This window comes from Lissotriton helveticus, chromosome 1_1, assembly GCF_964261635.1.
Source record: "Lissotriton helveticus chromosome 1_1, aLisHel1.1, whole genome shotgun sequence".
In the NCBI taxonomy this organism is placed as follows: Eukaryota; Metazoa; Chordata; class Amphibia; order Caudata; family Salamandridae; genus Lissotriton; species Lissotriton helveticus.
Window position 1 is genome coordinate 1,808,874,469 of NC_136057.1, and position 25,193 is coordinate 1,808,899,661.

General features: G+C 42.6%; 1 protein-coding gene across 2 annotated transcripts in view; it reads left to right on the forward strand.

Annotated features, from left to right (window-relative positions):
• Positions 1-25,193, forward strand: part of LOC144753101 (cytochrome P450 2D6-like) — an 840,402-nt gene that overhangs the window by 377,502 nt on the left and 437,707 nt on the right. For both annotated transcript variants that reach the window (XM_078640894.1, XM_078640901.1), the window contains exon 4: positions 14,813-14,973. In XM_078640894.1, coding sequence (XP_078497020.1) covers positions 14,813-14,973 — 161 coding nt within the window. The remainder of the gene's footprint in view (positions 1-14,812; positions 14,974-25,193) is intronic.

Here is a 25,193-nt window from a genome sequence, read left to right on the forward strand (position 1 = left end):
TTTCAAATCATAATTTGAAAACACTGCACATAGGGAAATGACTTAAAATGTCCTTAAGACACATAAAAGCGTTTTTTGATTGCCTTTGCAGCATGGTTGGGTCACTTTTAACATAGCTATGTAACACAATCATTCAAAATCTAAATTTGCCATGCACAGGTGGGAGCATATTTACAAGCAATATGCTCCACAGAAAAAGGTCTTACTTTAAAATGGGAAAAATAACATCAGAGACACTCAATTGCCTTATAATGAAGCATACACCATTATGTCCTTGTCATAAATATTATAACCATTCATTTTCCTCAAAAACGATTTTCAAATCATAATTTGAAAAGACTCCACAGCTCCTATGCACAATAACACCCTGTCAGTACTAATACTTCACATTTTCTCCAATTACATTTTCTCAAAGAAACAAAATCTATTTGTAAAACACTTGAGACAAAGCAACATTTGAAGAACACAACTTTCTTCATAATTTTCTCCTTAAAGCACACTATTCTCTATCTAAATTAAAGAAATCATTTCTCACCTTAGCAAATACTTTGAGTTTCAAAACAGTCTCAGAAACACACCAATTTGTCTTCAGCAGAGCAAAAGGTATGCACTCCAGAGTCTGCAGCTATCAAAAGCACAGAAATGCTGTAATTCTTCACACATATCTCTCATGTCACCCAATCAAAACTCTTCCCTCACTTTTTTTCAAATGAAAACCCTTCCCCCCTCTGCCATTTCATGCCTTTTCTGCATGGCAACCACCTCTTGGAAGACCTCTGGTGTTTGCAAGTTCACACAACAATGTTGCAATTGAACTCTGAACTCTCAGTGCACCTCATATCCAGTGCATTCTTTCATTTAATGATTTTTTCTTGACCACTCAAAATACATCTTTCAAACAACTCATCCATGCACCCTAACTTTCTGTTTTCAGCAATCAAAATCCACCAATCACTGTTACTGCTTCATTAACACAGAAACTCCACAGTTTTTTTCATTTTAAACTCTTATTTTTTCAACTGCCATTTCATTGCCACACTTCATCTGACTGCAGGAGAAGCTTCTCGCACCATGTTTTCTGTCTGGATTGTTGGACATAGTTACATCTATTGGGCTCAGAGGTATGCTGAGAACAGGAATTTACCTAACCTCAATCTACAAGATGTGGAAATTAAGTGGTTTGGCCACAGAGGATTAAAATGTCACCAATTGATACCATTGGTGAAAACCTTTATGCATTTGCCAAAACCTGACCTGTTAATTGTGCACTGTGGAGGTAATGATTTGGGCACTTTGACTGTGGTAGGTCTGGAAATGCTTTTAAAGGACACCTTCGAGCAATTGATGGCACTTTTTCCTCAGACTGCCTTGGTATATTCAAATATATGCCAAAGACAGAAATGGAGGTGGTCAAACCAATTTTGTCCACAAATTGAGAAGTCGAGGAAGCATGTAAACAAATCTGTTTCAGCTTACATGAGAGACCATGGAATGGGCTCCCTGTACAACAATAACTTGCGTTACTACATGCAAGATATCTACAGAGGAGATGGAGTTCACTTCTCGGATGAGGGCAACAGAATTTTCATTCTGAATTTAAGACTGTGCATTGGTACCTACTTATAAGTACCTAAATGTACCATAAACCCAAAAGCTCTTCTCAGAGCTACCCTACATCTGATCACTCACAATTATTATTTTACTCTAACATTTTTCACTAATTTTCAACAAAGTACGCTCCCTGGGGCGCTACCCGGTACGCGAACCGGGCGCTAACCTCGCTAAATTTTTTTAAAAATGTTTTTTTTTCGCACATATGGGCCTCCTCAGCCACCCTCAGAAAACCTAGGGGGTCAAGATAAGTCTACCGTGCCCCCTTCTACCCATTCTGAACATTATTTGCCCTCCATCTTGTATCTTAATTCGACCGAAACACAAAATGGTGGATTCCCGTAACGCTTAAGGTTCGCGAACCGGGGCGCTCACCAGTTCGCATACCGGGTCGCTCCCTGGGAAGCGCACCATCAAAAAAGGTGGGAAAGTAGTTTACAGAAAAGCGACTGGAGACAATTTCACCAAATATAGATTAGCTCATACTACATACCAATGCCTACCATTTTCACAAATTTGATTGAAATTCCATTTAACCATTTAGCCTGTAGACCTCTCTAAATACCCTGAGGTAAATTACTTCACAAAACACATCTGAAGTGTTGGAATTGACAACCAAATAAAATGTTACTTTCATTTTCTACTTTTTTTACCTGACATTTGATTGGCTATGTACCTGAATATATATAAAGGAAGAGAGAGAAACACAACCATTTTGACTACTACTTCCTGAACTACATTGCAAGATCATTTTCACTCACAACTTAAACTTCTTTTTAGAAGGTGAGATATTATTTTATAAATTTGAAAACATTTTCAGATAGTTATATACTATCCCTCTGTAAGAGTTAGACATTGAGAAAGGCTTCTTTATTATAATTATGGATTGATTTAGGTTTCTGTGGTATAATTATGAATTTACTTAGGCTTCTTCACAGGCACTTTTTAATAGTACTACTTCACGCCTGAAACCATACAGTGCCCATAGATTACTTCTCTGTTATAAACTCACAAGTACCTGTCTGAACTTAAACCCAACAGTGCCCTATCTCTACTGATAAATTTATTTTTTATGCAAATTACAGCAATAAAATGGAAGGTGAGCAGAATGTTTCCTTCGAAATTGTTCTGGAGAACAACACAGAAAAAGATATTGAGGACAATGATGACTCAGATTTCATGGATGAATCACGGGACCATGAATTAGTTCAATGTGTAGAATCCATGGATCATTTACTTCATTATGATGACGGTCAAATGTGGGAACTTATGTTCACTCAACAAGAGGACATATCGGACAGTCAAATGCTAGACGTTCTATTAAATTTTGAAAAACAATCCGAAAAATAAAATTGTATGTAATATTAAATTTTTTTTGAGTCTTTAATCATTTTTATATGTAATTCATAAACTTGTTAAATGTTAGAAATGTTATTACATTTTCAAACACAATCACAATAATAAATAATTGCTTACAAAGTAAAAAAAATTAAAAAATAATCAACAAAACCAACAATCAATTAACATACAGTATTTGAAAAGTCTATCATTCTTTTTTCCTTATAGTACGCTGCCCAGAACGCTTCCCGGTTCGCGAACCGGGCGCTACCCGCGCAAAAAAAACAAAAAAAAATTATTTTTTTTTGCCCCGCAGGGCCCTTTTAAAGCCTCCACATTAAACCTAGGGGGTCAGGGAGGATCTACTATGCCCCCTTATGGTCATTTCCCCCTTTGTTTTGGCCTCCTATTGTCTCTCGATCCTACCGAGAGACAAGATGGCGGCTGCTCCGGACTGTTTAGAATGTTGACAGACACCGGAGAGCCAATCAGCTTCGCTTCGCGAAGTTCCGTTACGCGTAAAGTCCACGAACCGGAGCGCTGCCCAGAGCGCGCTTACAGATATATATCTTTTTTTAAACGTTAATTTCTCAAAATCCACTGAAGCACATATATTGAGACCTAGAAAAGGCACATCGGGTTACCAGTCCCTACAATTTTGCCAAGTTTTGTGGAAATCCATTCAGCCGTTCGGGCTAAAAGTGAGGCCAACCGCCCTATGGAAATTAACATTGGAAAAACACGTTTTGGGACCCCCCTTTTTTCTCGGCCCCCCCTTGACAAACCCCCCCCAAATTTCGAGGGGCTGCTCAGAAACAAAATGTTCCATTTTCCAGAAAATGTCAGCCAATTCCGTCCACAAACGCCAAAGTTATTAGACATAGAATTTTCAAAAATCCCATAGGAAAAAAATCCTAACTATATATACCTACTGGCGACCGCCAGTAGGTAATATATATATATATATATATGTATATATATATATATATATATATTCATGCTCCAGGTGTCCCTTTCTTGGAAATGCACTCGCAGAGGTTGGTGTCACAATCCTTTATTAGGAACAAACATCTCCCAACGCTGTAGGGATTACAGCATGTCGAAAAGCCTTACGCGTTTCAAAGCAGATTGCTTCTTCCTCAGAGGCTCGACTGATGTAAAGGGACACACCCACATTTTTAACACATCCCACGCCCATCTCGGGGCAAAGCATTCAGCGTTGGGAGATGTTTGTTCCTAATAAAGGATTGTGACACCAACCTCTGCGAGTGCATTTCCAAGAAAGGGACACCTGGAGCATGAATATATATATATATATATATATATACACGTATGTGGGTATTCAGGTACACTGTAGAATTTGGTGCAGGAAATCAGTGTTCGAGCCACCGAGTTGCGTCCACATCCTGTTATTGTACGCATGCCTGAAAATGTATTAGTTTGGGGTGGATTTTGCGCTATATAAATATGCTAAAAAAAAAGGAGGAATAGCTCACATTTACTGTCACAGGTAAGATGGTTGCATACGCTATTTATAGCACAATATAATATGGTAAGGCGGAGGAGCAGAATTTTACAAACACAATAAATACACAGACACAGATAGATAGTTGAAGTGGGTACGGCACGTGTGCTCAACTCCATTTTATTACGTAGTTGTTGGTAAGAAGTAGAATGGTAATCATAATATCATATACAGATATTTAATCATAAACGGTTTATGACTTCTGCTGTACAAAGGTAGGAGCATTGTATGTCAAATAATACACAGAAGATTTTATCGCAAAGAGTTCATGAGTTGTGGTGGACTGAGGAAGGGGCGGTTTGTGTGGAGCATGCGATGGGGCGTGGTCCAGGCAGACCGCACTGGTGATAATGTGTTTTGACTATTGAATTTTGCCTTAACAAGGCCACATTGCGATTTTTTACGGTGTAATGAGTTAGTGGTACGTCTGGTGTTTATCGTGTGCTCACCCTGCCATGATGAGCGGTCTGAACGGGCTGCACTGAATCATTCACTGTTGCATACTGGAGTGTATAAACTTTGAGGGGGGAAAAAAAAACTAGGATCGATGGTTATCAATTGCTGTGAAAATTAGATGTACTGATTGCTCCTCATAACTAATTAAACGATTCCTCTTCACACAGTGCAGTTTAACTTTCACAAATTGGGGACATATGTCTGGTGGCGATGTTGAAGGTGATACCCACGAGTACTTGGTATTGCTGGTGGTGGAGGTACATTTTGGCGCAATCTTGTAGTTTGTTTGTTATCATAGTTTACATGATTCAGCTATTAAAGGTGCTTGCACATACTAGCAGTAAAACAGCACTATTTTTTTGCCCTGCTTTAAATAAATTGAGGCTGAATTTAATGCTATCTGTAGTGTAGATTAAAAGGTCAATTCAAGTTGAGAACCCTACCGTGGACAGTGTACATAGAAGCTAGTAGTCAGTACAGTTATAAAACAATGTTTTTTTCAATTATTTTAACAACATCTGAATACATACAGTATAATTGTCTCTGCATTACATAAATCAAGGTTTAATTTCCTACTGTCTATAGTGTAGATGCAAAGGTGAATTCAAGTTGTAAACCGTGCTGTCCGCAGTGTAGATCTTAGGGTGGAGTGCATCATCAGCAATCAGTGAAAGTGGAAGATCGAACATGTATGCAGCGTGCATTTTATTATTCAACTAAATGTATAAGTGATCCAAAATAAGTTTTTCATGGAAGCATAATAAAGGGATATTGTGTAGGGTTTGATAGGTGTTATACTTAGTTTGGTTTCTACTGAGTTAGTAATATCTAAAACAAGAAGGTTCTGTGTAGCCTGCGATGATGCGTGGTCCGGGCAGGCTGTACTGAGATAGAAATTTTTTTTGTGGTATGCAGACCAATATCGATATTTAAATATCGATATACAATTATATCGAAGTTAATAATTTCGATGTTACTAATATCGATTTTTAAATTATTTTTGTGTATACTATTATGTATTTATTATATTTTTAATTTATTTTTCTGTAATTTAATTACATTTTGTATTTTAGTACTGTAGCGGGTTGTGGGTTTATAGGGGAATAGGGTGAATAGGGAATAGGGTGGGAAGTAATTTAATTATGTTAAATTAATTATTAATTAGTGGTAATTATAAATACATTTTAATTAATTGGTAAATATTTTTAATTAATTGCTAATTAATTTTAATTATTTGATTAATTGATAAATATGTTCTGTAGCGGGTTGTGGGTTTATAGGGGAATAGGGTGGGAGGTAATTTAATTATGTTAAATTAATTATTAATTAGTAAGAATTATAAATTAAATTTAATTAATTGATAATTATTTGTAATTAATTGGTAATTAATTTTAATTAATTGATTAATTGATAATTATGTTGTGTAGCGGGCCAGAATCTTTGCTCATTTGTACAAAACATGTAGTAAAATACGGCTAATTGAAAAGACAACAGGGCCAGAGGTATCAGTACTTAAAATCCTTAGGACAGCCAAAAAGCTAAAAATCCCTAGATTCAAACATATTGGGCGTATTCTCCTTCGTTGTGAGCCACGGTCCCCAAACAGGAAAACAAAATATGTTCCTTTTTTCGGGAACCAAGTTATAAGCAGGGCCCCTACTGGAAGTGTGATGTTTACCCCTTTTACTACTGAATGACTTCAGATGTAGACAACCTAGGAAGAATTTTACATATAGGCTTTTGGAAAGGGGTGGTGTGATGGTATCCAAGTATATTTCAAAATGAGAGCTTGGTATAAAATCAAGGAACTGCTCCATTAGCTGTCCATGTGTCCCCCTCATACCCTGCTGGTTGTACACAAAAGCCCAGTAAGTCAACTTCACAAGGACAGTCAGTGGCTTACTAATATTCTCAGGATTCTCCAACAAATTGGATAAGCCCTGCTTGTTAAACCATTTGTAAATGAAAGGCAAGCTCAGGACCTTCATGGCTCCATTCGTTTTCATCAGCTCCTGTAACCTTCTATTATATATCAATAACTCAGGTGTTGACCAGATGTGTGTCCAGTATATTAGTGGCTTTAGCTGTGCCATATCAGATATACCCCTGGCTCCTAGATCATAATAAAGTTGGAAGAGGAAGGTACTGGTCGGTACCAAGACCAACTATCTTACAAAATTATTCTCTGATTTCCATTGGTGTACCCCCATATTTCGGCTCTCAACAGTGCCACACTTTGAGCCTAGGCATGATGGGCATCAAGGGCAGGTGAAATTAAACAGTCGGAAGTCCTCTCTTATAATCAGATTATGGTGCTATCTTTATGGGCTATTAAAAGAGAGCTTTTAGTAGCTTGTGGCTCCCATTTAAACTTGTCCAACAGTTTAACCCCTAAATAGTCAAAACAGAAGACTCTTTCAAGGGGCTTGTTGGCTATCTTTAATATACAGCTTCTCGCCAGATTTTTTACAAAAACCATATAATTAATTTTTGGAGTGTTTAATTCAAGGACCCTTGGCACACAAAATTCAAGGAACTTATCAATTTAATTCTGTAACCGAAAGGGGTTTTTTGAAATTAGTAGCGAGTTGTCAGCAAATAGGAAAATGGGAATGTGTCCTCCGTTCAACATAGTGAAATCATTTGTGCAGGCCATCAATGCCTTAACCACATCATTATCATACAGTGTAAACAAAGTAAGAGAGAGAACACAACCTTGATGAACCTCATGTGAAATAGGAATACAGGCAGGCAGTTTTCCTCCTCTCCTCCAAAGGACCTTGGCAAAGGTTTTTTTTTTTTACATTTATTTTATTAGCATATATAAAGGGACATTACAGAAAAAACAATAAGAAAGAAAAACATGGGCAATCCGCAGGGGCCATGTCAGTCCTCATAAATAACATAAAAAGCAGAGCTTGAACATATAATAAACAATAGCAACATTTAACAGGCAATGGAATGACACATTGGTAGACAGCAAACTGCAGGTCGAGACATCTTATATCCAGAGACGCTAACTCTGCGGAGATGGCACCATTCACCCTAGCACTCAGCGGGGGCACCCATGGGACCCGTCGCCAAGGTCCAGTGCCCCCCTCTCCACCCGAGAACAGTCAGTATTGAATTGTTTACATATCGGTCTCCATCATTGTAGTCAGAGCAGTGTCAGTCAGTGGGGGAGAGGAGTTCTCATCGGACTCATCGTCATCAGTGCAGCGTCTATCAGTGAACAGGGTCCAGTAGTTCTTAGGCCTATTGCGCGGCGGGAGCAGGTCACTATACAGTTCCTCATGGGTGCAGGAAAAAGTAATTTCCCTAGTCCATTGTGCTAATGTAGGGGCCGGGCCTCGCATCAAAGTACGCGCAATACACCGTTTGGCAATAAAAAAAGCCATATCTACCAGTCTTCTATACCTGGGGCGAAGGGGCTTGGATTATCCCAGTATGGCCAACAGGGGGTCAGGAGTCAGCGCGAGTTGCGTGATCTAGTTGACTTCACGGTACACTGAGTTCTAAAAGGCGAGGACACCTGGGCAAGCCCAAGCGACATGTATAAAATTGGCTAGTAAAACCCCACATCTCTCACACTTAGCATCCTCGCGTAGGCCATATCTATGTAGTCTATCGGGGGCGTAGTACACCCTGTTGAGATATTTAAAGTGCTGCAGCCTATGTCTGCCATTCAGAGATATTCTCCTTGTGCTCGTGCAGCAGTACTGCCACATCTCTTCCCCCAGTTCATTTCTCAAGTCAGCCTGCCACGCCAATCTTGGTTTGGTATATTCCGCCATCCTCTCAGAGAGGGCAATGCGATATAGATTGGTAATTAGTTTAGAAGGGGCCTTAGCATTGACAATGTAGTCAAAAGCTGTCACTATCACAGGTTCCTCCATGTCCTCCCCCAATAGGCCCCGAAGAGCGAGCCGCACTCTGTGGAACTGGAAGCGTGCTAAAAGTGAATGCGACCCATCCTCCGTCTCTATCTCACTCCAACTCCGAGCAGACCCTCCAGAAAAGAGGTCACCCATAGTATGGATCCGCAGCCCCTTCAGAGCCTCCACCACTGCTCTGTCCCTACATGGAGGCAACCACGCGCACCACTCCACAGGAGCATTAGGGGCGTATAGGAGGCTACACGCCTGGATATCCATCATATATCCCAGCCCCTCCCCCCCATAGTGCACATTAGAACTCAGTGGGTATCACGCAAGGGCAAAGGTAGCCCGCAAATGCAGTCAGTTTTCAACAAGAAAAAATGGGTGCCATCGCCCCCCACCGCCCCCGTCTCCAGGAGGAAGCAAATTACGAGCTGTAAATACAATACCATCAGTATTAGAAACCCCACACAGCAAAAGTTTTAGAACAATGAGCCCCCGCAGCCGTAGCCAGGATCCAGGAATAGCTCCGACCCCCTAGAGGATACAAAACGGCTAGACGATCGGCCAGCACCTTCAGTCACTACCCAAGTGAAGTATGAAGGCATATGCAACAGTCACATCGTACCTACTCTGACCATCAGCGGCGTTGGCAGATGTTACCAGTCAAAAACAGGTACCCCCCAGAGCACAGACTCACACAGCAGCATCCCCCCCACCCCCCGCATCTGAACAGGATACATTATGAATGGTGCAGCTTATCTGTACAAGGTCTATTCAGTCCTGCTCGTCCAGGGCGCCATCCGCAGCATCCGCCTCCCCGTTTCTAGGTGATCGGGCCTCTCTCTGCCAGTCCTTCAGGGCCTTTTGCAGCACCTTGGGATCCGTGAATATCAGAGACCGCCCCTGTCTGTTAATCCTCAGCTTTGCTGGGTAGAGCATTGTGTAATCGTCTCCCATCTCTCGCAGCTGACACTTCATTGGGGCAAACTGCTTCCTGGCCTCCTGCACCCTAGCGGTGAAATCCGGATACAATGAGAGCACCGAGCCCTCATACTGCAGAGGTTGCTTGTCCCTGGCCAACTTCAGGGCCACATCGCGGTCGCGGTAGTTAAGCAGTTTGGCGATTATAGGTAGGAGGGGGGGCCCCTGCTTAGGCCATGGACCAATCGATCGGTGTGCTCTCTCGACCAAAAACATAGCGGAAATGGCGTTGTCCCAGAGAAGTTTCTTTAGTAGACTCTCGATAAAGAGTTCCATGTTGCCAGTCTGTGTGGTCTCCAGCAGGCCCGTAATACGGAGGTTACACCGCCGCGAGCGGGCCTCCAACTCTTCGGTTATATCAAGTAGGGACTGCAGGGCTCTACCAATCTGCTTACTCTCTGCGTCCTGGGAGGACTGGGCCTCCTCCACTTCAGTAATCCGTCTCTCTGACATATCGAGGCGTTCCGCATGTTTGTCCAGCCGCTCAGCCATTCGGTCCATACGGTATGTGAGGGTGTCGAGTTTGGTCCCCAGAGTGGTCATTCCCCCCTGTAGGTTCTTCTCCATGGTGATGAGCAAGCCAAGCAGGTCCTGTTGCTGAGCCTCCTCTATCGTATTGCGTTCCACCTGACCGCTGCTCCCCGCATCTTGCACCGGCTTAGTATCTCTGGGGCAAGGAGATCTTGGGCTGTGTCCTGTCCGAATGTCCCATGGCAGCACACAATGCACACTCTCAAGCAGGAAGACTGAACCGGTACCTCCACTCGCCGCGGGTCAAGCCTCCAGACCAGCACACCCAGGATGCATGTGACAAACTTTCCAAAACAGAACCCAACTCCAGGGACTGCAGGCAGTGAGTCACGGCTGCTTGCCGCAGGGTGGCACCAGCACCGCTAACTTTCCCTCGGCAGAATTTGTTCGTCCAGCGGCACCGGTGAATGGGGGCACCACAATCCAAGGAGGCCAAATGAAGATAGAGCGAGGGAGCCTCGTCGCCAATCGATCATCCAGTGCCCCTGTTGAAGCAGCCAGCACCGGCTTCCGGAGGGTCAATACCAGGTACTGCCAAGCCCGGCCACGGACCCCGCACCAGGGCAGTCACACGTGTCCGCGCTCCCAGCGATGAAGCTCCTCTGGTCAGGCCGCCCCGTAGGGAAGGGACGGTGCCTACACAACCAGGAGCCTGCCTGCCCTCCAGCACTTCTGGGCCCACTCTAAAATGGCATCCGCCGCACTTCTGGGCCTCCAGTGCCCCAGTCCAGTGAATCAAGCCCTCAAGGGGGGCGCAGGAGCACTTGAGGAGGTCTCGCCCCCCACCACTGCCCAATATTGCAGTCAATGCACCAGAGTGCCCCAGGGCGTCAGGGGGGCAACTCACGCCTAGCTCTGGCACTGCAGGGTCGGCTCCTCGCACAGTACTTCCTAGGAGGGTCCAGGAGGGGGGCACACGGTTCCCCACCATGCCCAGGGATCACTGCAGGGCAGCTGGAAGGTTCAGGGGCCCCAGTAGGCTGTGCGCTGCTCCCCGCACCCGCGATCCCAACACCGCCGCCGAGGTAAGCGGGCCCTCCGCGGGGGGAGAGGAGGGAGGACTCGAGATCAGAGCCCCCACCACCGCAATCCCGGACCCCCAATACCACCGCCCCCGCTCACCTCCTCAGCTCTGCAGCCCCGTCAAAGCGCTCCGCAGTCAGGGACGTCCCCAGGAGAAGTCGCGCCAGGGGATCTCGGGTCCAGCCGCGAGGGGCGTGCACTGCAGGCCGCTGCTTCGTCAGGCCTCAGCGCGGTCCAGGCCCCGACAAGCCTCGAGGCCTCTACAGGGCAAAGTACCAGGGCAACCAGTAGGACAGACGTGTCCACCACCGGGTCACACTCCCCGCTGTTACAGGGTGTCGAAATAAAGGCACAAATCACAGGATAGATGTAGGATGGCAGTGAGAGATGGAGGAGCTCCGGGATTAGGCGGCCATCACGGTTGCAGGCTAGGTCCGCCCCCGGACCTTGGCAAAGTTCTTATCATAAACCTTGGTGACAAGACTAACCAAACTGCCAGGTACTCTCATTTCTACAAGCACCCTCCAAATGTTCTCATGGGAAACAATGGTGGCTTCACCGCTATGGTGGGGGAGCGTCACCCCACTGCTTTTGAGCAGTGTCAATGAAAGGAAATATAAAATGATAATAACTTTGAGTTATTATCATTGTATGTCTCCTTTGCGAGTGGGGGGTGGGCGGAGCTGCTCTGCTTAGGGAGCAGGGCTGGGGAGGAGGGCAGTGGAGGAGTGGTTTGCCCATTGCAGCACTGTGATATCGTGGGAATCACCAGACCCCTCCCACTTCTACATGCAGCCCCCGGTATCGCCAGCACCCCATCTACATGCGGTCACTGGGCAACAAATTCAGGCACTGCCATAGGTGGCACAACAGCTAGCTATGCCACTGGAGTGTACTCCTCCTACATTTTCCTGTAACCTAAGACCTTCGTAGGACCAGGACTAACCACTTATGCCAATCTGACGAAGGTGTGTTGCAGCTGGGCCAAAGATTAAGGTTGTTCTCACTCAGAGCCTTTTCGCAGCAGACAATACAATTCAGTGGGACTTCACAGAGAATGTATCCGGCCTCATGGAGCCCCCCTCTGCATTATCCGCAGCTTTGAACTACAAAAAAGTGACTAAATCTGAAAGTAGAAATCTTCATTGGGCATAGGTGTGAAAAAGTATCACACAACTTCAAATGACTTGAAAATAGCTATAATGGCACGCTTGTGGTGACTAGTTTCATCAGGAAACCAGTCACAGAAACCAGGATACAGTTGAGCAGTTACCTTACAATAAAATAAGTCTCCAGTCTAGTTCCAGGGCCTATGGGCAAACCGTCATAGGAATCAATGATGTGGTCCTGGTGCAAGGGATGCAGAATGCTGAAAATGATCAAGGATGCAGAGAATGCGGAGCCAACCTTGGGGATCTTCCTCTGGTCACCCCCTGCTCCATCAACACAGAGTGGTGACTTTGACCTCAGGTGTTGATGTCTCACGAAGTCCGAGTGAAATCCAGTCAAAAAGCAGTTACCATTGATCTACTGGTCACAACAAAACAATCAGTCCCTTTTAACTTGCAATTACCTCCTTGCTGGTTGACCAATCTGCACTCTGATAACTCTCCTGGGTACAGCAGACTCACGTGCAACTTTTAATCGTCAGGACAAGATCTCCAAGGCTTCACTTTGGCTGTCAGTGGACTCAGCCATTCCTGGCTGGCAACTCTCCAAGGCAGTCTTATTCAGCTTTTATTACCCAGTGGTTGTAACAGGAAATCAGCCAACTGACTCTTGTAGGCACCTACTCTGCCTGGGGCTCAGAAAAAACAAATTCTCGAGTGGGACAACACAGGCCCAGTCCTTTCTTTGCTAGCCCAAGGTGCAGCGGGTGCAGTCCAGTCATTGATGCAGCTCCAATATGCTGGGTCTAGGATGGCAGTCATCTTTAGTCCTCTCTCCACTGTAGATGTGATCTGAGGTCTGAATTCCATTTCTTGTCCCGAAGGGATGTGGCAACTACTATACAATGGATTACTAGGTCCCCTCTTGCCTAGAGATTTTTCCAATCAAGTGTGGTATCTCCATAGTCCTGATTGCACCATTCTGTCCACTCCCGATATAGGAGAACCATTCTCTTGGTGTGTGGAGCTCCCTAGCCCATCCCAGAGGTATGGCTACCTGGGGGCTTCACTCCCATGAAATAAAATAGTTTCGCAATTGCTTCTCCTACTCTGTGCGGGACACCAGCCTGTCTGTAAAACAACAAAGAAGCTCCTCTTGTTTATGACAACAATTTACCCTTCAGAAGCTGTTTCCCCTTTGAAGTTTGCCTTTTTGGACTCACACCCTGTTTGGCCATCCTGCCAGGAGCAGGTGACACCTCTTTTCTCTATAGATCCTTTGTTGTCCTTCCTGCTGTTTGTTCACACCTCTTCCCAGAAGGGCAGAAAGCTGTCTTGAGGGCAAGAGCTTTCTTGCAACTGTAAGGGGCCACTGGAAGCTTTGGGCAACAAAATGGCAACTTTTTAATGTTGCCATTTGTGCAAAGGTTACATGTCAGGACATGTAAGTTATTAAACCACATTTCCATCTTTTTAAGATAATGAACCCTGCCTTTGGGCTCAGTAAGCCTGACTTAGGGATGTCTTATCAATATTGGAAAGGAATGTTTGGGTGTTGCCTTATAGCCAGAACTTTACATCGCAAAGTCAAAAACTAGTCATTAGCAAGTTAAAAACAGTTGTGAGAGCCGTAAATGATGGGCTGTGGGGTAATGCTTTGAGTTGCCACATTAGTTATAAGTGCTGCAGTCCACAAGGGACACTTTAACTTACAGGCCCAGAGTACTTGTAGAACCATATACTAGCTTTTTATAAGGAAGGTAATGTATGCCAATTGCTGGGGAGCCAATAAGACATATTCCTTTTTAAGGGCCAGACCACTGGCACTGGGGCCTATTTGGCAGGACTTGGTGCACATACGGAGTAAAAAAAAAACAGCAGCATCAATCCAATAACTTGGGTGTGATCATGCAAAAAGAAGCAGTTCCTTCCAATCAGTCTTTACATGCAAAATATATTTTGAAATTCTTATATCTGGGCATTTATGTACTTTAAGTCTTAGCATGCTGGTGAGTGCCATGGTTGATTTACAACTTCCCCAGCATGTCTAGAACTTTAGATCAGCTACTGATGAGCCAAAGGATACTAAGTCAAAAGTACTCAGTTCATTTTCCTAATGGTCTGGAACCTGAGGCTGTATATCCATTTTCCCAGGGAAGTTAGTCAATGTGTCTTATTTTCCAAGCCAACGCCTGCCTCCCTATTTTGCATCTGGTCCAGAGCATACAGCTGTTGTCTCTTCAGGACTCGAATCAGGAGTTTTTCGCCCCATCTTTGGTAATCAGGGGCTCTTTTGTAAACTCAGGCCCATAAAATCTATTTAATGTTGTTGTCTCTCCTGTGATTTCTCTTTCCAGGCTGTCCATTTAACCCACACCTTATGATACATAATGCTGTGAGCAATATGATCTGCTCCATCGTTTTTGGGGACCGCTTCAAGTATGATGACAACAATTTCCTAAAAGTGCTGGCAGGATTTGAGGATCTATTAAAAGCAAACTCTGGATTACGTGCAGAGGTAAGTGAAGCATACTATTGGAGCACTTATATGTGCGTCCATTAAAACATGTTTGCAGCTGTCCTGTAACATTGTAACTGTTATTGTTTTAATTCAGTGATAACATTTTTGGCAAACACAGAGGGTATGGGTGTGCACTATCTGTAACTGTAAACAAACAATATGGCAAAGGAATTTACAGACTAAAATCATCTTCCTTCAATGTTTTTTTATATTCTATTAGTGAATTGAGCTGTAGCCAAGAATCCCCAGTGCTCATGATGTTTCCCAGCATTTTATGTATCTGCTTCAGTAGCAAATTCCTTTTACTGATTCCTATGAAATCACCAATTGTGGACAATTATAGACATTATAAACAATAGCATCTGGCTATCAACTCTAAAACAATATTTTTGGGAATCAAGGATGCCTATGAGAGTCTCCTCTCCGATTGAGAAAATGGAGAAAATTTGTGGAGACAGAGATCCAAGCTATCAAAATTAAAGAAATAAAAGCTTTTCATCAGCTATAAGATATCTTCTTCTTGGGCCTGAGGTAATAATTGACCAATTTAACTTCCACGTGTGTTTAATTTTGAAACCTGGGGATATTAGTTCGATTATAAGGGGTTCTGATTCAGAAAGAATGTTCTATGAGAGTGACTTATTTCTAGGAATTCAGGAGTGCATCACAGCTAAAGTAGGAACGAGATACCACTATTCTCAGAAAAGCTTTTTCTGTTCAGACCAACTGCCATTCAATGAACATTTTAAGAAAAGGCTCATCAGAGAATTCAAAAAATAAAATGTATACATCAGAAGGGATCAACCCTAGCCTCATATCAGGAAGATTTTGTAAAAACTTCCACTGAGCAGATTAAAAGCAAACTCGTTCTCTATGGAGTGGCAGTCAAAGTAAACCACTGACCATTCTCATCATTACCTCTTTCTTCAAGTATGCAGCACAGTTTTATTTCTCCAGACATGGATATTTAAAGACAATTGAAGTAAAAATATATTCAGGACTGCCACAGGGAATCCCTGAAATACAATTAATTAAAAATGGTAGAATTATAGTTTCATAAATGTCTCCCATAAAAGATGGAATTTACCATATTTTCAGGTACCCAGATTTAGTTTGGCACATCATTTCAGGATAATCAGTATAAGTAAAGCTTGAAATTTAGTAGTGTGTTTAGTCCATAAGCACCTACAGTAATTTCCAGTTTTCATAAAGTGAGTATCATTCTCAATGTGGCAATGAATACTTTGTTGTGCAGAAATTTCTGTTGCATCGACCTCAAATGAGATAAGGACACTGGACAACTATCTTGTGAAGGTGGTCAATAAAATTAATAAAGAAAGGCGACTCTCACTAAATAGGGCAAGCCCTGATACTTCCCCCTCAGGGATGAGATCGCCTTCCACTCCGTTGCCCCAGTTAGATAGTTGCCTGGACGATTCTATCGTTACTGTCACTAACGATGTATCCATCATGGTGACACCGGAAGAGCGGGAAGTTATAATCGACCCTACCACCAGTCAGACCCCGACACTCTCCCCAAGGCCTTCACCAGCCCAATCACCTGTTCTGAGAGCAGTGCGGGCATGTAGGAAGGCCCCTGTCAAGAGGGTGGTGGGTCGGAAGACAACAAAGATGGGAACTACATCAACTAGCAGTGGAAGTAAACCAGAACCCACAAATAACGCTGAGCTCAATAATTTGCACCCTGCCCATATAGAGCTCCTGGCAACTATCATCGAGTCAAAACTAGAAGCAATAATTGGACCCCTTGTGGCAAAGCTAGAACAGGTCTCCCAAGAGGTCTCTAGATTAGGGGGCCTCCTAGATTCTCATATGACCCGGATTCACACACACACGAGTCCTTCTTCTGGTAACAACGTAATAGGGGTGGTAGCTTCTGCCAGTACAGGGGATACAGGGTCAACGGTCACCGCACAAAATCTATCAGCCATACGACCACAAAAAACCCCATCTCCTAATTTACCATCTGTGGGAGCCCCATTAGTACAACCGTCAGTTCAACCGTTATTACAACCACCTATATCAAATAATGGTAGCCAGAACACTACAGTGGGGGGAGAAAACGGAGGGAGAAGTAGGCCTAAGAGAAAAAATCCAGTTAACCTCCCACCGGAGTGTGTTCCATACACAGTGGTATTAATAAATGTCCCAGAGGCCGATTCTTGTTTGTCTGATCCCAGTTTAGAAACCCATGCCGCTTTAAAAAATAAAACACTAGCATGGCTAAATAGGAATTGTGGTTTTCCGTTTGCCTTTTCAAATGACATAATCTCCACCCGAAGAGTCAGTTGGATTGGCAACGCTAGAAAGAACTCGAGTGGGGACTGCATTATTGTAAACTTTAAGTACCCACAACATGTGGCAACAGTCCTCCTCAGAGCAGCCTCTCTACCTATAGTGGAAAATTCTGTATGTGTTAGACCCCTTGGGTTCTTCTATAATCATTTGGATAACACCCAACGCCCACCACCTCATCAGCCCAAGTATCCAGCAAATGGGCACAGAAGGGGTGTGGTTGGTTATGTCCCAAATGTCTTTCAACATCAAAAAAATGGGGACCCTTATTGTTACCAGCTGGCTAAATGTAAATGTAAATGTAAATGTAAATGTGCTGGATTTGTAAAGCGCACGGCTGCCCGTAAGCGTCCCGGCGCTTGCTTAGGGAACCCGTCCTGGTATTCCCCTGTGAGAAACCCCGGTAGGGTGTCCACAAGGTGAAAGCCAGGCATCCCGCCGCGAGGGGCCGTAGTGGAGATTAAGCAAGCTATTGCCCAGAGTCGCAGAGTGTGACCCCGTGAGTTGAGTAGGCACCAGAGCGAGAATTGTCGAGTCCGTGGAATTTTTGAGCCCGAGACCCGCCGAGGCGGGGAATCGAACCCTGGTCCACGGTCGATCTCAGCTTCCGGGTCTGCCGCCTCTAACCACTGAGCCACGCTTCTCCACTAATACGCATACTCAATTTGAACAGGCCTTACCATTATACAATCGCTATACCGCTTTATCCTCACTTGAGGAAAATTATTGACTGCCTACCGATACGGGGAGTACTGTTCAGCCACCCACATCCTCTTTTAAAATTGTTACATGGAATATTGCTGGCATCAAGAACAAAGTTGGAAATGTTGATTGGCTAAACACATTAAAATCTTTTGACATTATTGCCCTACAAGAGACATGGGACCAAGCAAATACCTTCTCTTTGGACTGCTACAGCCACTTTTGCATCCCTGCAATTAGGAGTGCTGCAGGTAGAGCCAAGGGAGGCTTCCTAACTTTGTTTAAATTGGATGTAAAAGGCAAACTAACACAGTGCATCTCAGGTTGTGAAAATTGTTTGATTGTTGAACTCACTACCCAGGATAAGGCCAAGATTTTATTAGTACATTTTTTTAATTTTAATGCAAATGAGTGTACCAGCCGTAATTTGGAAGTAGTGGACACATTTTTGTCAGTCTATAGCGCAAATGTCAATACTTTCGAAATATTATTTCTAGGAGATTTTAACATCCACCCCTGTACTCTACCCTGTATTAGTCAGGATGATGAAGGTCCTCCCTTCTCTTCATCTATCCATCTGAAACATAATAGGCAAGGAGAGTATCTCGAAAGTTTTCTTGCCAGATGGAATTTATATGAGTCAGGCTGTGGGGATGGTAAAAGTAGGTCCCCTACATTTAAGGGTAAAGATGATGGCACTATTATAGATTATATTTTTATGTCTTCTTTTTTGTTGTGTAATGTTGTAAATTATCATACAGAGGTATCAGTTTTTAGTGATCACAATCCTGTTTTATTGGAAATGAAGCACACAGATCTACTTTCATGAATAACAGTGACTCATAGAGGGGGACTAAACGTGGCCGTCAAAGATCAGAGGCGAAGGTTAAAATGGACCAAAATAGTCCCTGAAACATTCCTCCAAGAAGTCCTGACCAAGGTAGAGGATGAGGTGGCAATATGCCTAGTAAATCGAACACAAAACAAAGATGTTATAGTGGCGTTTGATAACATCTGTATAGAAATTAACCTTAGTCTACAGGCAGGATCAAGACAGAAGCCACTTCAAGGCAAAAGATGGTTTGATAAAAAATGTTCTAAAGTCCATGGATATTTACTTACAGCACTGAAAGCCACGCCTAAAAACCGTGTAGATATAGCTACTGCAAGGAGTATATATAAAAAAGCTATTTTAGAGAGGAAAAGGTATTTGAAAGATGTAGCATGGGCCCAACTACTCGACCCCGAAACTTTAAAAAATAGTGGACTATTTTGGAAAATCATAAATCAGCCAATATTTTCGGGAGATGAGTATACCCGCCTTGAGGCAAACATCACAGACGAGGGTTGGATCCAACATTTTAGAAAAATATACTCAGAAACTAGCAACATAGAGGCCCCTGCTTTAATTCTTGAGGCTACAGTAGAGGAAACCATTAACGTAGAGGTCCCTGCCGTCACCTTTGAAGCGGCAGAAGTGGAAAGGGCAATTGATCTGACTTTGAAAAACAAAGCACCGGGCACTGATGGGGTACCAGCGGATGTTTTTAAATGTGCCCCGAAATTTTGGTCTAAAGTCTTATGTAATGTTTTTAATGCTCTCAGACATGATACCATCCCGGCCTCATGGAAAAAATCTATTATCATTCGGGTCTTTAAAAAGGGTAACAGGCAAGACCCCTCCTGTTATAGACCTATTTCACTGATTGATTTGTCTGTGAAAATATTGGGCCGGGTCATTTTATCCAAACTGAATGATTGGCTGATTGAGAAAGGGGTCTTATCAAACGTTCAGTACGGATTTAGACCAAAACGGAGCACGATAGAACAAGGACTTAACTTGCACTTACTGGTGGATAAATACACTAGGGCCAAGGAGGGGTCCATGTACCTGGGGTTCATGGACCTCTCGTCTGCTTTTGACCTCGTAAATCAATCAAAACTGTGGCAAATCCTCATTGACATGGGTCTGGACAGGGCTTTAGTTAATCTCCTAGCTGATTTGCACACTGGCCTTATAGCATCGGTTAGAGTAACCTCGGAGGGCCGATGCACTAGTCATTTTAACTCTAAAAGGGGAGTTAGGCAGGGGTGCATCTTGGCACCCCTCCTATTTACCATCTATATAAATGCACTGGAACCAGCGTTAAAAGAGGCATCCCTTGACATCCCGCATATAGGAGAACTGGGGATCCCGGTTCTTCTGTACGCGGATGATGCCGTTTTGCTTTCACGGACCAGTGTGGGTTTACAACGCCTCTTGGATGTTTTTGAAGACTTCATGGGTTCTCTGGACCTAAAGATAAATGTAAAGAAGTCTCAAATCATGATAACGGGCAGGAGTAAAAATAATTAGAATCTAAAAACATTTACATGTGGTAAACAAGAGTTATGTAGAGTAGCCACTTTTCCATACCTGGGGATCACCTTTGATGAGAGAGGCAACTGGGGTCCACAGATGAAAAACAGAAACATGTCCCTTGCTAGATCATCCTCTGCACTTCAGGGCTTTTCGAAAAAATTAGGGGCAAGGCCAATAGCAACTTTATTGAAAATTTATAAAGCAAAATGCCTTGCAGTGGCCACATACGGTAGTGCAATTTGGGGATACTGTTCTCCAGACAGTATACAGACTACTGAGAATAATTTTTTAAGAGCTGTCCTCTCTGTGCCACAGTCCACTCCATCTTACACAGTTCACACTGAATTAGGAGTAGGATATATTTCAGACATGATTAAAATGGCCCCTGTTTTAGCCTGGCTGAAGATCTGGTTGAACCAAGAAATCCATCTTAACCACAATATTTTAAAAGACTGTCTGCAGCTAGATAGAGCAAATAAAATCATGTGGCTAGCATACATTAAAGACAGTCTTGCTAAGCTAGGGAGACCAGACCTTTTTTCTTCCCCGGCGTCCATAACAACAAAGGACATCGCCATGATTAAGGGTATGATGGGAGAATTGCTAAGCATGGAGAGGGAACAAAAGGAATTACAAAAACCAACGGTGAGGGCTAGCATTATTATGAGCACCCAAGCAGGCCCTGAATTGTATCTAACTACTGTGAACCATGCTTATCACCGATTTCTTTTGACCCGATTTCGGTTTAATCTGATTCACTTGAACCTTGGTCATTTTCCAACCTGGAGTACTCCTGATAACGCAATGCCGTGTTCCTGTGACAACTTCTCTATCCAGAATACAATGCACTTTTTGATGTTCTGTGGTCACTACACGGCAGTAAGGACGAAATATTTGATCCCTATTTTAAAGGAGGCAGGGTTTATTCAGGTAAAGCCAGCACTCCTGTTTCTACAGTTATTGCAGACCCCCAGGATTATGTTTCATGTTGCAAATTTCCTAGTGGGGGCTGTCAGGATCAAGAAGAGGAAGATGACCTATAACCTTTATAACATAGTTTTATAGTGGATGAAAGTAAATACTGTCCATACTATGGGGAATGTTTACTGAACGAAATGGATAGGTGAGAATGTAAAATGTATGAAAAAATGTAGTCCTACCTAACTGACCTCTTTTTATTGTATTTTAACGTATTTTAAATGTATTTTTAAAAGACAATATTTTTATACTCCTTTGTAAATATTTGGATTGTGTAAATTAATCATGATCTTATTTTGTATTAATTATGTATTTTAGATCATGTGAATATTGTATAGTGCTATTGTCTCTTTATGATATTGATTTATCGAAATGAAGTATTTTGACTGACTGACTGACAATTAATTAAAAATGGTAGAATTATAGTTCCATAAATGTCTCCCATAAAAGATGGAATTTGCCATATTTTCAGATACCCAGATTTAGTTTGGCACATCATTTCAGGATAATCAGTATAAGTAAAGCTTGAAATTTAGTAGTGTGTTTAGTCCATAAGCACCTACAGTAATTTCCAGTTTTCATAAAGTGAGGATCATTCTCAATGTGGCAATGAATACTTTGTTGTGCAGAAATTTCTGTTGCATGTATTTCAAAGGTTGCACGTGAAAATGATGTCCTTATGAGTGATCACATTGCTGAAGACTTCATCAAAAGGATCTGAGATTCTTATCCTTGGCCTGAATCAAAACTGAGTTATAGTTGTTCCTTTGCTGTAGATGCTGATTATATGTTTTCAATGAGTGGTGAGCTTTGTTACTAAGTTGAATCTCTGTCCCCCTGAGATGTCCTGTAGTTTGGAAGAAATGCATTTTGAATGTAATATCTTGATCCAAGGTTCTGAGTAATGGGCACAGAAGAGGTTGTCAGTTTTACTGATTCCAGATTTTATGCTAGAAAAGAGATATACAATTGATGTATCTGCATTGTCTTTGTGGATAATAACCTTTATTCTTTTATTGCATGTTTATAGATAGTGAGGTGAGGGTGTGTGAATAAAAGAATAGACAGAGGGAATTACCTTGGCTTAGTTTTGAGTGATTGAGTTGTAACATGGCGATGATGAGTGATCAGTTGGCTTTTGTACTTGGAGATGGTTCCTGTTTCAGACTGGGATTTTACACCAAAGCACCACGTGCCTTTCAAGGTAGGCTCTGAGTGATTGTCGCTCTTCTTTCAGCTTTTTAGGTGGTCCCCATTAAAGCGTGGGGTGGCCATGAGTAGACACTCACAGCATCTATGGGCAGTTGCAGTGCCCCACAGAGATTTCAGCTATATCATCTGCACAAACAAATGATGGATAGAATGCTAAACAAATCAAACATTCACCCCAGTCAGGAGATCTGGGTTAAATCCATTGTTCATTTTTCTAACTTTGCCACCCCAGTTCAGACCCAGCCGTATGCAAATCGGTCTTGACCCTGCTCCTCATGGGAATAGTTCAGCCCGAACTGCCAAGCCAGGTGGACCGAAAAAACAAGCATCCTGGGACCGGTTTCGGAGTATCATCCCTCATCCTCCAAGCTAACTTGATTGCAGTGGCGCAGCAAGCATGGGACCCAAATCTAACTCCTCAACCTCCACTAAAGATTTCGCAACAGCAACTATCACATATCTGCTTGGGGCGGGGAGTCCTCTGTTACTAATGTGGTAATACAGCATACAACTAATTTAGAGGGGTGGGTTCCATGTTGTGTACCTGGCCCAGTGGAGACCCTTTTTTACCTTTGGACAATCAAACCAAGAATCCAAACACTATGAACATCTTGTCTTCGAATGAGGCGGTTCTGAGTTTCAAGAATGATCCTACATGGGGTACATTCATAGACTAGTATAATATATGTTTGTTACATGAAACATGGAGTCTGAACTCTGTACTTAGGCCTGGCTATGCCAATTTCTTTGTTGCTGGTAGTTATACATTAAACATTAAATAGTGTCCACTTCCTAACTCCTCGCCTGACATACAAGTTAAAACTATTACAGGGATGAATAATCAAACACTTTATGTATACCATGTGTATGATCAAGGGGTTAGAGGGGCATTGAAACACCTACACTGAAATTACTTATGGCCCATAGTGAGCAATTCGACATACATTATGTGTTTGTTCAACATCACTTTTAAACCACTCAATAATAAGGACTTCTCCCTTACTGATACAGAGGATGAGTAATAGGGTGTTCTAGCAATAAATATTGAGCCTGTAAAGCAGTGGACTGAAGTAGCTCGCCAACTACTTTCGGACTGAATATGTGTAAAGGATGCACGAAGTCTGACTAGCAAACATTTCCCAAGTACAATCGTCCAGGTCAAACAAGTAGGATGAACTATATACTGATTGCTCTACCTCCATGGAGATCTGTATTAGATATGAAGGTCATTACCAGGAATGATAGTGACCATAACGTCATCAATTGCACACTGTTGGATTTATTTAAGTATCTAAAGGATGTTCCACTTTCACTTTCTAGGGGTTTGAGTCCATCAAACAATAGGCATAGAGTTTAATGGGGAAAGATAGTGGTAAAACCAGATCTGAGGGCTGTGATGAACAGGGCCCTTTCAGATGCTATAATGGAATTATATAGCCCAATGGCACAGCAGAATAAAAATTCTTAGATTTGAACCATACATGGGAAGCATTTCAACACCATATGCAAGTGTTTCCTAAGTAACCCCCTTGGGGGTGCATGGCCTGCAAAACCACTTAGCTCATTGTATAATAAGGATTGTAGGACAGTGAAAAATAAGCTATGCATAGCTCTAGAAAGTGGTAGTGTTGATGGTATCAGACTAAAAAGGCAGCAGTATAAACAGGCCCAGTTAAAAGCACGCAGTAACTTGGATACCTAGATTAGGGAGTAATTATATGATGCAGTAAGAGTAAACTCTTAGGATGTCAGGAAATGTTGGCTCCTGGTGGCTAATGGGTGGAGCAGAGGGGTAAATATCACTTAGCAAGTTCTAGTCACACAAGACATGGCATAAGCATTTTTGTGATCTATATAGTCTACATTCAGGGCTGGATGGTGATGTTTGTGCATCTCTAGGTTTTGGGTCACAAATAACTACCTCCCTTTTAACCATAAAGCTAAACAAAACTGTGTGATATTAAGAGTATTGCTTTTGGTGAAGATTTTGAGCCTCATGGGGTCCCTGGGGACCTTTTTCATCCTGACACATATAACTGGGCATTTACATAAATAAATTGTCCAATGCAGTTGATAGAGATCGCAGGTCACCCGACCAATAATTTTACCATATGTGTATCGGGCCCATAAACTTCAATTCACCATATACATTAATCAGGTGACCTTACAACTCTACTACCAGTAACCCTGATTCCTTCCTATTATTTCTAGTGTACCCGACTTACCAATCCACTGTTACGGGTACCTATGACCACAATGGATCAGGGAGCTAGCTGTAAAAGAAAAGCAGGCAAAATACAATACCAACTTTTATTACCTCTTCATTCATCAAATAACCACAGACAACTGGGAAGTTTTAAAGGTTTATCTAGTTTTCAGATTCGGAAAGTAAGTAATTCACAACCAAGAGACAATCAATGATCAAGATAACAAAGATCACATAACCATATAAGGAAAATATAAGGGCAATCATTTAAGGTTTATTAAAGGGTAAGAACATGAAAATATGCTAAGCAGATTTCAGGAATGGAATTCGAGAATGGATAACTATAAAGGGCAATTTTATGCACGTACTAGGAATTTACTACTGGAAAATACTTCAAGGGTAGGGAGAGAACTTAGATAAATTCTATACACCTATAGGAAG